This window comes from Tympanuchus pallidicinctus, unplaced genomic scaffold, assembly GCF_026119805.1.
Source record: "Tympanuchus pallidicinctus isolate F22 unplaced genomic scaffold, pur_lepc_1.0 scaffold24, whole genome shotgun sequence".
NCBI classification, from domain to species: Eukaryota; Metazoa; Chordata; class Aves; order Galliformes; family Phasianidae; genus Tympanuchus; species Tympanuchus pallidicinctus.
Genome location: NW_026294741.1, coordinates 9,399,038 through 9,412,706, shown reverse-complemented (window position 1 = coordinate 9,412,706; position 13,669 = coordinate 9,399,038). Strand labels below are relative to the sequence as shown.

Genomic DNA, 13,669 nt, shown 5'->3' with positions numbered 1-13,669 from the left:
CAGGCTCCTCTGCATGGACAGGGCATGCTCTGGACGGGGTGGCAGGGAACCGCGACCCCTTCACCACTCGCAGAGTCACCGAAGCCGCAGGAGCCAGGCGGTGCCGCAGGAGCGGAGCCCCGGGCTGGCAGCCGTACCCGGCGTGCAGGGACAGCCGGAATCCCCGCGGAGGGGCAGCCCCACGGGGAGGGAGGTGTCCGCGGGCGTCTCAGCCACGGCCGAGCGCGGCGTTTTCCCACGGCCCGAGGTGACATCCCGCGGTGCCGCGACGCCTCTCACCCCGAAACTCGCCCGGTGGCGAGCGCTCGGCATCCGCCTTACCTGGGGGGGTCCGTCTGGCCGCTCCCGTCCGAGCCCCTCCATGGCTCGCGGAGGCCTAACGAGCTGCGGCTCCGGCGAGGGGGAGTCCTCCTGGGGTCGGGGCGCGTCGTCCCGCTCCCGCCCCGAGGCCACGCGGGGCGCGCCGTCACCGCCACCTCCCGCGCCTTCACGCGTGTCCGTCAGCAGGGCCGCGTCCGGGCTGCCGGAGGCCACGGGAACGGCGTCGCCCGTCTGCGGCGGCTCCGGATCCATGGGCGCGGGGCGCGGGGCTCACGCTGTCGCGGCGAGGGCCGCCCGCGGCTGCGGGAACCGGCACGGACACCCCGAAGGCATCGGAGCTGCGGCGGCAGCAGAGACGGCCCGGCGGGGACGGAGGCGGCTGCGGCATCCCAGCGCCGGGGGAGGCTCCATCCCCGCCTGGATCCGCCGGCTCGGCGGGCGGGCGGCCGCCGTCCCCCCCCTTCTCTCCCCGCACCCTACAAAGGCCGGGCGCGGCGTCGTGCCGGGCCGCCCGCCGCCCTCGGCCCCGCCGCCCCCCGCGCCGCCCCCGGCTCCATGCCCGCCGCCCGCCGAGGCCCGGGCGTCCCGCCGCCCCTCGGAGCGCGGTGCCGCCTCTCGACCCGCGAAACCCCGCAGCCCACGGCGGCCGCGCCGCCGCCTCATCGATATTCAGGCGGCCTGGCACCCCGGCGGGGCCGCGCCGCGCCCGCGGCCGCCAATCGCGGCGGCTCTGCCGGTTTCCATGGCGATGGTGAGGGAACGGTGCCGGCTGCCTGGTGATGGGGAGGCGGGGGGCGGCGGCACCGGGCAGGTGGGAGCCCATCCGGCTGCCCCCGTTTCCCGGTCTCTGCTCCCCGGCGCTGAGTTTGAGGTGCCGTTGCCCTACGCGAGGTGAGCGATACTCTGCTGGGGCCCGGTACCTTTCCCCCGCCCCTCCCGCTCTGGGGACCACAGATGCTGCCCCGCAGGGCCCGGAGCTGGCTCAGCCTGCTGCTGAAAACACAAAAAGTGCTCTGTGTGCCCCGGGTAGGGGCTGCCGTGGGTGAGAGTTGGAGGCTGGCGTGAGCAGGATGCTGCAGCATCGCTGTGACGCGGGGAGATGGGAGCTGGTGGCATAACGCTTCAGCACAGTGTGGGGCAGCAGGCACACGCTCAATCTCTCTGCCCACTCCTCATCATGCTGTAGTACGGATGGAAGCACCCTGTGCAGCAGCCATGCTCAGCGGAGGGCCATTCGGCTGCTCCCCGGGCCCCGCTCCCAGCCATGCACAGAGCCATCCTGCTCTTCATCCCTCCTCTGCACACCTCAGATCGGCTGGGACTGATCCTGCTTTCTGCGCCTCTGTGTGACAGCGCTGTGTCACACGGCTGTTCCATTGGACTGCAGGCAAGGTGCAGCACTGGGGCTCTCTGGCTGCACGTGCACCTCGGACACCACTCTGTGAGCACCTCCTCGGGGAGCTCTGTGCCGCATCCCGATGTGCAGCATGTCGATGTGTCAGCTGCCAAAACAGGCGGCGCTGCCTCTGTGTCATCTCAGACAGATCACCACGGTGAGTGGTTTTCTCACCGCCGGCTGTGCAGGGTGCAGATGACCCACTTAGATGCTGGGGGAGGTAACAGCCAGGTCCAACAGTCACACATCCCCCTGAATGCAGAGCTCTCCATGCCAGGAGGAGACCTGGCATCTCTTGCTCCCTACCCACCGCTGCTCCCCTTCCCCGAAGGTGTCGGGGAGGATCCCTGATGCTGCACAGCATGCAGGGAGGCCCAGCGCAGCTTGTCAACAAGACAGAACAGGCAGGTTTCATAAGCAGGAGGGGAGAGCCAGCAACAGGAAGGGAAACGTGCTGCTGATAAGATCGTGTGGCTGCAAGCAGTGCGTGGCCTGCAGTGTGCACACAGCGCAGCCTCACTGGGAGCCCTGCTCTGACACATCTCATTTAGCGTTCCTGCTGCTGTGTGCTGCTTGCATAGCTGTCCCTGCTCGCCCCACCAGGTCCTGCTGCACCACCAGGGTCCTGCTCACCCTAGTGGTTCAGGTGTGGGAAGCTGAGGAGGACCCCAGGGAGCCCTCCAGAAGCACCCAAAATCCCCCAAGGAGCTGGGACTGTTCCCTGTGGTGCAAGGATAGGGTGTGCAGCCCCAAGGGCCTCCTGCCTCTTCCACCACAAAGCTGCAAGAGAGAACATGTTCTGTGGGAGAGGATGAATAAGGAGCCAAGAATGACCCTGGGGTGCTCAGAAACCAGGGGTCCAACCCATAGCTTTGAGCAGGACACACGTAACTGGTCCATTAGCAGCTCTGGCCAAGATAGGGAAGGAAGCTGAGGACGTGCTGTGGGGGGGGCACTGGGGCAACTGGTGGACACAGACCTGCTTCCATCTAACTTTCCTGCAGGCCCTGGGGCTGAAGGCAGTGAGGGATCCAGCCACCACCCTCACAGCCCAGGGGAGTGAAGGCTGCATTGGACTCCCTGCAGCATCAACCATGGCGAAGAGAACACTGAGCTTACCCCAATAGGAAGGGGACACGTTTCCTTGCATGAACCTGCACTCAGGGCACAGGGAAGGCACTAAAACAGGAGCTGAGTTGTTTTTTAAGTTGCAGTTTCTGTTTTGCTGCACTCAGCAAGAAAAGCGTTTCCAAAGTCTCCGCAGGCAGTGAGTGCTGAGTGGTTATAATATTTGTGACCATAACAATCCTCAGACATAAGTACCCGAAATTATCTTTCCTGCTATTTGCATACTCACTGTTAGGATCATGACTTTTCAAAACCTTTTAGGTTAAAACTGCAAATTTGGACTTTGTTGTCTTCTTGGGCACATAACAAAAATGAAAAAGGCTGTGATGTGTTCGGAGCCGTCCTGTGTTGTTCTGTGTTGTGCTGTGTTGTACTGTGCTGTGTTGTGTTGTGCTGTGCTGTGCTGTGTTGTGTTGTGCTGTGTTGTGCTGTGTTGTGCTGTGCTGTGCTGTGCTGTGCTGTGTTGTGTTGTGTTGTGCTGTGTTGTGTTGTGCTGTGCTGTGCTGTGCTGTGCTGTGTTGTGCTGTGTTGTGTTGTGTTGTGCTGTGCTGTGCTGTGTTGTGCTGTGTTGTGTTGTGCTGTGCTGTGTTGTGCTGTGTTGTGTTGTGCTGTGTTGTGCTGTGCTGTGTTGTGCTGTGTTGTGTTGTGCTGTGCTGTGCTGTGCTGTGTTGTGCTGTGTTGTGTTGTGTTGTGCTGTGTTGTGCTGTGTTGTGCTGTGTTGTGTTGTGCTGTGCTGTGTTGTGTTGTGTTGTGCTGTGCTGTGCTGTGTTGTGCTGTGTTGTGTTGTGCTGTGCTGTGTTGTGCTGTGTTGTGCTGTGCTGTGTTGTGCTGTGCTGTGTTGTGTTGTGCTGTGTTGTGCTGTGTTGTGCTGTGCTGTGTTGTGCTGTGCTGTGTTGTGTTGTGTTGTGCTGTGTTGTGCTGTGTTGAGTTGTGTTGTGTTGTGTTGTGCTGTGCTGTGCTGTGCTGTGTTGTGCTGTGCTGTGCTGAGTTGTGTTGTGATGTGCTGTGCTGTGTTGTGCTGTGTTGTGCTGTGTTGTGTTGTGTTGTGCTGTGCTGTGTTGTGCTGTGCTGTGTTGTGTTGTGCTGTGCTGTGTTGTGCTGTGCTGTGTTGTGTTGTGCTGTGTTGTGCTGTGTTGTGCTGTGCTGTGTTGTGCTGTGCTGTGTTGTGTTGTGCTGTGCTGTGCTGTGTTGTGCTGTGTTGTGCTGTGCTGTGTTGTGCTGTGCTGTGCTGTGTTGTGCTGTGTTGTGCTGTGTTGTGCTGTGCTGTGTTGTGTTGTGCTGTGTTGTGTTGTGCTGTGTTGTGTTGTGCTGTGTTGTGCTGTGTTGTGTTGTGCTGTGCTGTGTTGTGCTGTGTTGTGTTGTGCTGTGTTGTGCTGTGTTGTGCTGTGTTGTGCTGTGTTGTGCTGTGTTGTGTTGTGCTGTGTTGTGCTGTGTTGTGCTGTGTTGTGTTGTGCTGTGCTGTGTTGTGCTGTGTTGTGTTGTGCTGTGTTGTGCTGTGTTGTGTTGTGCTGTGCTGTGTTGTGCTGTGTTGTGTTGTGTTGTGTTGTGCTGTGTTGTGCTGTGTTGTGCTGTGCGGTGTTGTGTTGTGCTGTGCTGTGTTGTGTTGTGCTGTGCTGTGTTGTGCTGTGTTGTGCTGTGCTGTGCTGTGCTGTGTTGTGCTGTGCTGTGTTGTGCTGTGTTGTGTTGTGTTGTGCTGTGCTGTGCTGTGTTGTGCTGTGCTGTGTTGTGCTGTGTTGTGTTGCGCTGTGTTGTGCTGTGTTGTGCTGTGCTGTGCTGTGCTGTGTTGTGCTGTGTTGTGCTGTGCTGTGTTGTGCTGTTTTGCCCGGTTGTTGTTTTTTTTTTGCTCTTTCTTGTTTTTATTTCTTAAAAAACTTGCTGCCTTGTGACCATGACAAGAGTTCTGACCCTTTTTTCCTTCCCTATTGCCTTCTAACATTTTCAAAGTCTGGGAGTGGGGAAAAGTCTGGGAGATGAGGAAGAAAAGGCAAAGCTCTGAGTCCTGTGGTGGTCAAAGGAGAGGAAAATATTCAATTAAAGCACCCTCAAAACCTGTGTGAGAAATTTCTGAAAAAAGCAGAAGCTTTCCATTAAAAATTGGAGTCTAGAAGAGAAAAAAAAAACTATTTTAATTGCATTTTTCTACTATTTTTAGGTCCCATGTCCAATGACCAGGAGACGGGGAATCATAGGGTGTGGATGTGCAGGGGTTTTTGGCAATGGGGACGTGGGAAGTCAGGACATCAGGCTCACAGCACGAATGGGCTGAGATGGGGACAGTGGCCAGAGGAGCATCCCATTCCTGTTCCACGTGGCCTCGTGGAGTTGGTGGGGCTGTGCTGGGACGTGGCCGCTCTGCTGTGACTTGGATGGGTGTGGGCCACGAGCGGCCATGGGGTGCTGAGATTTGCAGTGCCCATTTTTAGCACCCTGTGTCCCTTGGGCTCCATCCCCGTGCAGTGCTCCCACTGCCACCCATGGCCTTGGGCACCCCAAGTGTCTTTTTCCAGTTGCTGTGTTTCTCGGGAATAGAATCAAAAAGACAAATTCCACAAGCGAACACTGAAAGAGTTTTATTTAGCAGCCCCTGTGTCATCGTGCAGCTGTGCAGAGCCGCTCAGCAGCCCCTTCCTGCCCCCGTCCACATGTGGCCACCACCCCCAGCTTCGTGCAGGACTCTGCCGAGTTTGACATGAAGATGGGGTGAAAAAAATGCAAATCAGAGGCCGTGCTGCCTACCTGCCCTCCCATGGCGGCCAGCACGGAACTGCCACCCCACGGAGCAGGCGGTGGGGACAGGGCCACGTGGTGCCCCGCTCCCTGCTGTGCGGTGGGGATGATGCCATCCCGCCTTCAGCTCCATGATGGTGGCTGGCACAGAGGTTTCTGTCGGCGTTCTCTTCTCCGTAGCCCACAGTACACTCATCCATAAAGTAGGAAACACTACACCCTGCAGTGCTGTTTAGTAGTGCTTTCTACTTTATGGGTGACTGCACTGTCTCTCAGTCGATGTTGGCGGTTGCTCTTCTCTGGCGATGCATTTTCCTCTGCCTGCACCCAGCCACGGGAAATTCCTCATGGGCAGCATGGCCAGGGGGCACGAAGGGACGGGCAGGCCCTGCAGGCATCACCTCCCACACTGAGCAGCCAAGCGGGGCACAGGGGCCATCCCTGCCTTACCCCATGGGGAGATCCTGCTTTGTAACTCTAAGACCCCATCCTGGGCGCAAGGGGCAGCCTGGCCTTGTTTGTCCCTATGGGGGAACAGCCTACTTTGCAAGCCACCATTCCCTCTCAAGCTCTTTGCTGAGAACGGGGGATATTGTCACCTCGCCCCCAAAGGACAGATCCCACCTCAGACCCCATCCTGGTCACAGAGAACCTTCTTGTCTTGTTCCTGCTGGAGAGAACCCACTCAAACCTCATTATGTACTCTCAGACCCGAACCCTGGGCTCCTTTCTCTTACCCCCATGTGGAAGACCAGGACCGCCCGCCCTATTAACCCCTTGTTTGGGTACATTCCACTTCAAACTTCATTGTTGGCCTTCAAGACCCCTTTGAGCCACAGAGGACCACCTCATCTTGATCCCAAGGGTGGGATACCACCTAAATTCCCTCATTGTCCCTCAAAGCTCATCAAAGTCACACACAACCCCCCTCGCCTCATCCACACACAGAGATGCCACCTCAATGTCCCCTGGTCACAGAGGACTTTTTGCACTGTTCCCATGGTGAGGATCCTATGGAAAATTCCGGCCTTTTGGCTGGGCAACCTTTGCCTTGCCTTTTCCCTGTGGTGGAGACCCTGTCTAAATGCCACTATGATCGCAGAAGGCTCCTTTGCTTTGTCCTCATGGTGGGGACCTCATGGCAAACCCTGTCCCCATTACAGGGATTGCCCTATCAAAGTCCCCGTGGGGTCCCCATTTCATGCTCTCACCCTTGTCACTGAGGACCTCCTTGTCCCATCCTGTGGGGCTCCCACACTCTGTCCCCTCCAGGTCACCCTCCTCTTAGGGCCACAGCAGTGCCATGGTTTGGGGGCTCCTCATGAACCTCCACCTCTCCCCTTTCTTCCACCCCCCCAGTAACCCCCTCAACGTCCCCACTGTCCTTCAGGCCACGTTCTGGTGGCACCAGGAGGCTCCCGCGGCCACACAGAGCCCCACACCCCGCTCCAACCTCATCCCTGCCTCCCCCCTGCCGCTTTGGAGCCCCGCATCAGCCTCACCTGCTCCACAGCTCTGCGTCCAACGCCTCCCATCCAGCAGCCACCAAAATCCCCCTCGGTGGCACTTCTGCTTCAGCCTCTTCCCGCCTCCTCCCACCCATCCGCCACCGCAGTGCCTCCTCTCCACTCCACCCCGTGGTGGGGGGAGGGGGGTCCCCTTACCCGCAGGGCATCCTTAGCACCCGCTGCCCCCCTGGCATCGTGTGGGACTGTGGCTGCCAGGACCCTCCAGGCCCCCGCTGCTCCACGTGGGCACCCACCGCCGGCCACGTCCCTCTGTACGTTACCAAGTCGGGTGCAGGTGGCCCACGCCGGTGCCGATGCTGCAGGTGCTTTATAGTCTGCTGGTGTCCGGAGGAGGAATGGGCCGCAGTGGGGAGCGGGGCTGCTTTTAACCCCATCCTGCCCACGTGGCCCCAACCACAGGAAGAGCCGTAGCTGCCGAGGAGATAACGGTGCGTGGTCCCACCCAGCACCACCCTGCAGGCCGACCGCAGCCGTGGGGCGAGGGGCAGCCGGAAGCACCGGGGGCCGTTGCAGAGCAGCCGGTTACGCTCCCCTGGGCCTTGCTGCACTGAGCAGCAAACATGTTTGTGCAAAAAAAAAAAAAGCTAGTTGCATCGTTTGCACTGTTTGCACAGGGCAGGATAACAGCAGCCATGCCCCCCATTCTCACCCCCAAGACCCAGTTGCTCGATGCAGTGTGGGGTTGGCCCCGCGAGGCTCTGCTGTGTCCCATCATCCCAGCCCTGCAGCAGGTGTTCCTCAGAGCAGAGCTTAGGGATGGCAGTGTTGGATGAGGGTTTGGGGTCTCCGAGCCCCGTGGCAGGAGTACGGCAGGAGGGGACACGGGTGCCAGTGAGCTGTGAGCCCTAGCCCTGCTCTTTAGGAAATGTGTTGCCCAAGAAACCTTCCTGAGCCTTTCCCTTACACAGTGCTCTGCAACACCAGACTTCCCCACAGCTGAGGAAGCCATAACGGCCAACAGGAACACGAGGCCCCCGAAAAGAAAATGAAAGCCAGCTCTGCAGGGCGGGCGCATCCCTCTTGCACTGCCACTTGGGGGCTGGAGCCATGAGGGGCGGCCATCAGCACCCCATAACATCAGCACTGGGCCTGGGGTGAACCCTGCCACCAGTTTTCTAGTGCAGTTTTGCAGCCTCACACGAGAGCAAAGAGCTGTGGGTCTGCACAAGGGTCGGCTCCCAGCTTTGCTCTCCTGCTGTCACTGAGAAATGCAGCATGGAGCCAGGGAAGGTCAGCAATGCTGCATGAAGCTGTGCCTTAAACCAGATGAAAAATGATGAGCTAAACCCCCAAAAACGGCTGTAAATGGGGATGCTTTAGTCAGAGGATGGGTTTCACGCGGCTGTGCTAAACATTCGTTTTTGGGGAGTACCATTCACTCTCTACATTGATAATCTGGGAGGAACTATTAAAAAGAAATCACACTGGTGAGGTTTGCAGAAAGCAGAGAAGGAACAAAGTCAACATCAGCTGAGCAGCCGCTGAGATTTGGCTTGCTCCCACAGAAGGAGTTGGGCGTACAGCAGGCAGAGGGGCTTTGGGCACAGAGGGAATTTGTTGCGGGGCTCCTCCCGAACTGGGGCTGAGCTGCTCCCGCATTGCCTGGCTGCCTCCTGGGTCCTGTCCAACCTGAAATGCAATCACTTCTGGGGACACCCAAAAAGTGTGCCAGTGCTTTGAGTGGAGGTGAGGTGTGAGTGGGTTCTTCGTGACCCGGAGACACCCCCACACCAGACAGCACCCCGGAGGTGGCAGCGCCTGCTGTGGTGCCGGCTGTCGGGGTGCTGTGGGTTGGTCCCCAGTGGGACAGGGGGACAAAGCCATCGTGTGCAATGGGTGAGCCAGTAGCAGCCCCCCACATCCTGAAGCAAAGTGAAGGATCCGCATTGCTGCAGAGGGACTTTTCCCTCACCATAGGGCCAAGGCCACACTGCTCACAGCACACCCTGCTCCGAGAGCAGCACAGCCCTGCTGGAGCTGTGTCTGGGTGGCCGGTGACAGGTACTAAGGCTCTTGGAGATCATTTATTGGAGAAAAGCTCAATTAAATGCTAATACCAGGCAAAGTGGAGCTTGTACCCTGAAGGAGGAGAGCTGGCACTGGAGCAGTGTGCCAAGGGGAGGGTGAAGCACGTGGCTGGGAGCGGGGCTGGGGGTGCCGTGGAGCAGGACACAAAGCTGTGCCCCACACAGAGCCAGGTGCCCCAGGGGCCGTTCCCTGCAAAGCAGACCCGGCTGCCTTCCCGGCAGAGAAGTGGGGGAGGTGACGCTTCCTCTTTCCCGGCTGCGCGGCAGAACGTGGCCAGGGGACACGGCATTTCGGGTGTCCCAGGCTGGGTTCCTTCTCCAGCAGAGCCCCCCGCCGTCTCCTGTTTCTCAAAAAGAAGGAAATCAGCAGATCTGGTTTCATGGGCTGAAAGTCTCCGACTGACAATGAACTCACTGCATCCCCCAGCCATTGGTTAACTTTGCCAAGTGGCAAACAAGTTTCTAACTCATCCCCCAGTCCCCATTCCCCTGTGCTTCACACACACAGCCGAAATAGCTGCTGAGATCACAGAGACGTTTGGGGTTTGGTGGGGGGAGGTGAAGCAGCTGTGCTTCCTCTCCGGGGGGCCTCGTGGGAGCCCCCAGCCCCCAGCTCTCCCAACCTCGCTCTGCACCCATGGGTGTGCAGGGAACCAGCGGAGCCCCGTGGTGCTGGGGCAGCCCCTGAGCCACACCGAGCCCTGAAGGAGAGCAGGATCTGACATTGCTCCCATCTCTGCCATTGTCTCAGGGCACTCAGCTGTGGCTCGGCCACCTGCAGCATCCCCCTGCATTGCCCTTTCTGCTCCCTTCCGAGTGCCAATGGCTCATGGAGCTGCTGGCCCTGGCCCCACTCATCGCTGCTGTTGCTTTTCCAGTAACTTTCCCAGTATCAGTGAGCACAGGGCAGCGGGTGCTGGGGCTCTGGGGGCGGCAGCATGGCTGACCCAGGCCCTTGGGCAGGGGGAAGGGCCCTTGTCGAGCAGTGCAGCTCAGGAGCTGCGAAAGAGCTGATATTTCTTATCTTTCCTTGCAGCAACTTCCCCTCCTCGGCTGTGGTTGGGGAGCTTGCTGCACGCAGGGGAAGTGGCGGCTGGGCTGGCTGCCTTTGAGCCTGTGCTGCGCTTCACGGAGCTGTGTCAGAGGAGGAGGAGGAAGAGGAAAGAGTGCTCTCAACCACAGGCTGCCTGACCCCCTGCTGTTGTCCCAGGGAGTGGGAAAGGGGTCTGTGTGCCGCTGTCTCCTCACCCTCAGTGGCACAGATCTCTGGGAGCATCTCCTGCTCCACCCAGCAGCGCCTGCCAGCCACAGTTGAAGCCTTCCTTGAGCTGCTGTTCACTCTGAAGCCTAATGACTGCATTCCCAACACAAGCCACCAGTGTCCCTGTCAGAGCAGCCTCAAATGTCACCATTGGATGGAGTCACCTGTGCTCCCTGAGCTCATGGGTGCTCATAGGCCTGGCTGCACTGCGTCATGGAGGCCACAACTGGCTCTTGGGGATGTGCTGGGTGAGCAGAGCAGTGGCTGCAGCCCTCCTGCTGGCCAGGAGGGCTGTTGTGAAGGCACGAGGAGGAACTGCAGCACCTCTGAGCCCAGAGGAGAGAGCTGGGACAGACTGGGACACACTGAGACGGGCTGGGATCCCCAGCTCTGCCCAGCAGGCTCAGCACCGCCTGCGCTCTGCTCTCTGCCCACGTTTGAGGCAGGGGACAGGACCCCGGGGGGCCGTGCCCCCATCCTTCAAGCAGCCCAGACGGCACCAAGGGACGCGCAGTGGCTGTGCCCAGGGCTGCTGCTCGCACCTGCTGCGTTGGGCTGCCTGCAGCGCCCGACCCTGGGTGCAGTGCCGCACTGGGAGCGCGGCCGTTGGGAGTGAGTCAACCAGAAACTGCCGGGTGAAACGGGCCGCGAGAGGAAGGCGAAAGAGAGCGCAAAGGGAAACCTCAAAAAGCCGAAGTGACGCGACAGGGCGGGCGCAGGGCTGCGGGGAGAACGCGGCGCCTTGCTTTGCCATATATAGACAAATCGCGGCCCGTCTGCGCCAATGACGGATGTGGGGCCGTTGCACGGCGCCGTGGGGCACGGAGCGCTCCGACATTTTCCATGCCACCTGCTGGAACCGGCTCGCAGGTGGGGGAAGGGGCGGTGGGCCAGGCCCTGTGCAACCTGCAGCCCTGCTGCTGTGCGGGCAATGCTGGTCCCCCCCTTCCCATCTCCATCCCGGGCACCCTGGGGACAGCGGCCGTGTCCCAGGGCCCCAGCAGGAGTCAGGCATCTTATCATGCAGCGTGGGGATGGAGGCCTCAGAGCCCTCAGCCCAGCTGGGATCGTTTTCGTGTTCTGGGCAGACATTTAGAGCAGTGCGGGTGGCTGAGATGGAGAACATCTGGGGCTGGGTGGATAAAGGGCACATAGGGACCTTTGTCTGGCTGGTGGGCTCTGTCCAGCTCCAGGACCACGCTTGGGCTGCAACCAGACACACAGAACAGCATGACTCAGAGCACACGTGGCTGCACATCCTGGTGAGCAGCAGGACCAGCTGCAGGGCCAGGACACAGGGAGCCCAGGAATGCTGGGGATGGGACAGACACCGTCAGGCTGCCACATCCCCCGTGACTCCAGCTCTGCAGCTCCACTTGGCTGAGTACCCTCAGGAAGCACAGTGGGGAGGTGGGAGGTCTCCTGCCCAGGGGAGGTTTGGGACCCTCTGCCAGCTCCTGCTGTTCCCCAGCCACCCCAGTTCTGCTGGCACTACAGGTTCTGGCAACAAGAAGCAGCCGATGGCCGCCTTGCAGACAGCACCACGCATGCAAGCAGTGACAGCACCAAGGTGGCAGCCCCTTCTTCATGAGCTCTTTGCAGGTCTTCCCCAACAACTGACGACCCTCCAGGCAGCTCCTTCTCCACAAGGTCTCCTCCTTCCCTCCACACTTGGTGAGGAGCAAATGCCAGGGTCGCTAACACAGATCAGAGCTCCTGCAGATCAGATCAGAGCTCCCGCATTGCACCTCACCCCCGCCTCCATCACTGGCACACAGGAGGCTCTGTGGCCTGCACACGTGGAAGCTGTGCTTCAGCTCTGCCACAATTCAAAATCTTTCACATCTGCCCACACCTCCGAAACTGTGCATCCAGCCCTCCTGCCACCGTTACTGTAATCCTCTTCCTCCCCTGCAGCCCCTCCTGGTGAGAACCCCCATCCCCACCACATCAGAGGCACCTGTTGTCTCGCTGCCTCTAAGCTGCCTGCTCGGGCTGGGTGACAGTGAGATGGGGCTGCACCCCCTGACCTCAGCCTGCTGTTAGCAGCTCGCACCCTGGCTGTGCCATCCTCATATCAGCAAGCATTGCACTGGTGTACCTTAGTTCATCCTCTTTGGTTCCACCACCGCACTTCAATTTAGGGCTTATTTTGTTTGTTTTTAGCACCTACCATCAAGGGTCCTGGGCACCCAGTCATTAACCTGCATGCAGTCAGACCATAGCATCTCATGGATGCCTGAGTTTGTGAAACAACATCCAGAGGCACCAGGTGATGGGAGGTTGGTGCAACATGGGACTGACCCTGCCCAGAGGGCCCCGCACAGCATCTCTGCTGCCTGGCCTTGACATGAGCACAGAGTGACAACCAGAGAGGCTGCAGGAGCAAAACCAGGGGGCAGAGGTGGGCACTCCCACTGTGCATCGCTCACAGCCCCACAGCCCCACTCACATGCAGGTGCTCACCAGGGCCCAGCTCATCCCAGACACACGGCCCTGACAAAGGAGCCACGTTTGCCGGGGGTCCCTGTGCCTCATGTGAAGCCCTGCACAGGGAGTGAGCAGAGGGGCCCCTTGGGGACAGCGAGGCCGGGCATTTCCCAGCTCAGCCGGCAGCTGCCTCACGTAGACACACCGAGTGCTCTGCGGTTTTGGAAAGTTGCTTTTCTCGCCCGGAGGGACAGCCGGGTATCGGTTCTCAAAACCCGCACGAAGAAATTCGCTCGCTCGTGCTTCCTGCCCCGCTGCTGCCGGCCCTGCCGCCCTCCTGCAGCTCCCACGCGGTGCCCGGGCAGAGCGATGCAGCCCCGCAGCCTGAGATATTTTGGCGTCATTTGCTGCAGGGGGAGGAGCTGTCTTGAACTGACTCAGATCCACATTCCCTGCCCTCTGGAAGCTTACAGCCCAGGCTGTTGCTGCACATTTTTCCTCCGATTTCTTCAACGTGAGAGCTCCCTGTCCTACTTTTCTCAGCAAATAAAGCTTTGCATTCATTCGCTTTTCCTGCTACAAAGCCGCAGCGGCTTCGGGGATGGAGTCTCACTGAAATGCTCATTTTGGGGAGCTTTACGGAGTCCAACGCTCAGCTCGAGCAGCCTGGGAGCAATGAGTCACCCGGCGGCGTGGGCTGGGAGATGCGGTGCGCGCGGTGGGGGCGATGTGCAGAGGCACAGAGTCAGCCCAATTCGAGGCACCACGTTCCTGGAAGCGCTGCGGTCTGCTGCAGGCGGAGGAGGTGCAGATCTCTCTTGAAAGACCACTGGTGCCCGGCAGCCTGCTG

General features: G+C 59.7%; 1 protein-coding gene across 7 annotated transcripts in view; it reads right to left on the bottom strand.

Annotated features, from left to right (window-relative positions):
- Positions 1–604, bottom strand: part of TSPOAP1 (TSPO associated protein 1) — a 62,163-nt gene extending 61,559 nt beyond the window's left edge. For 2 of the 7 annotated variants that reach the window (XM_052688605.1, XM_052688606.1), the window contains exon 1: positions 322–602. In XM_052688605.1, coding sequence (XP_052544565.1) covers positions 322–573 — 252 coding nt within the window. In that variant the 5' untranslated portion in view covers positions 574–602. Of the gene's footprint in view, positions 1–321 lie in introns of all 7 variants that reach the window. The other 5 variants (XM_052688607.1, XM_052688610.1, XM_052688608.1 and 2 more) reach the window with 4 other exon arrangements.
- Positions 605–13,669: the final 13,065 nt, after the last annotated feature.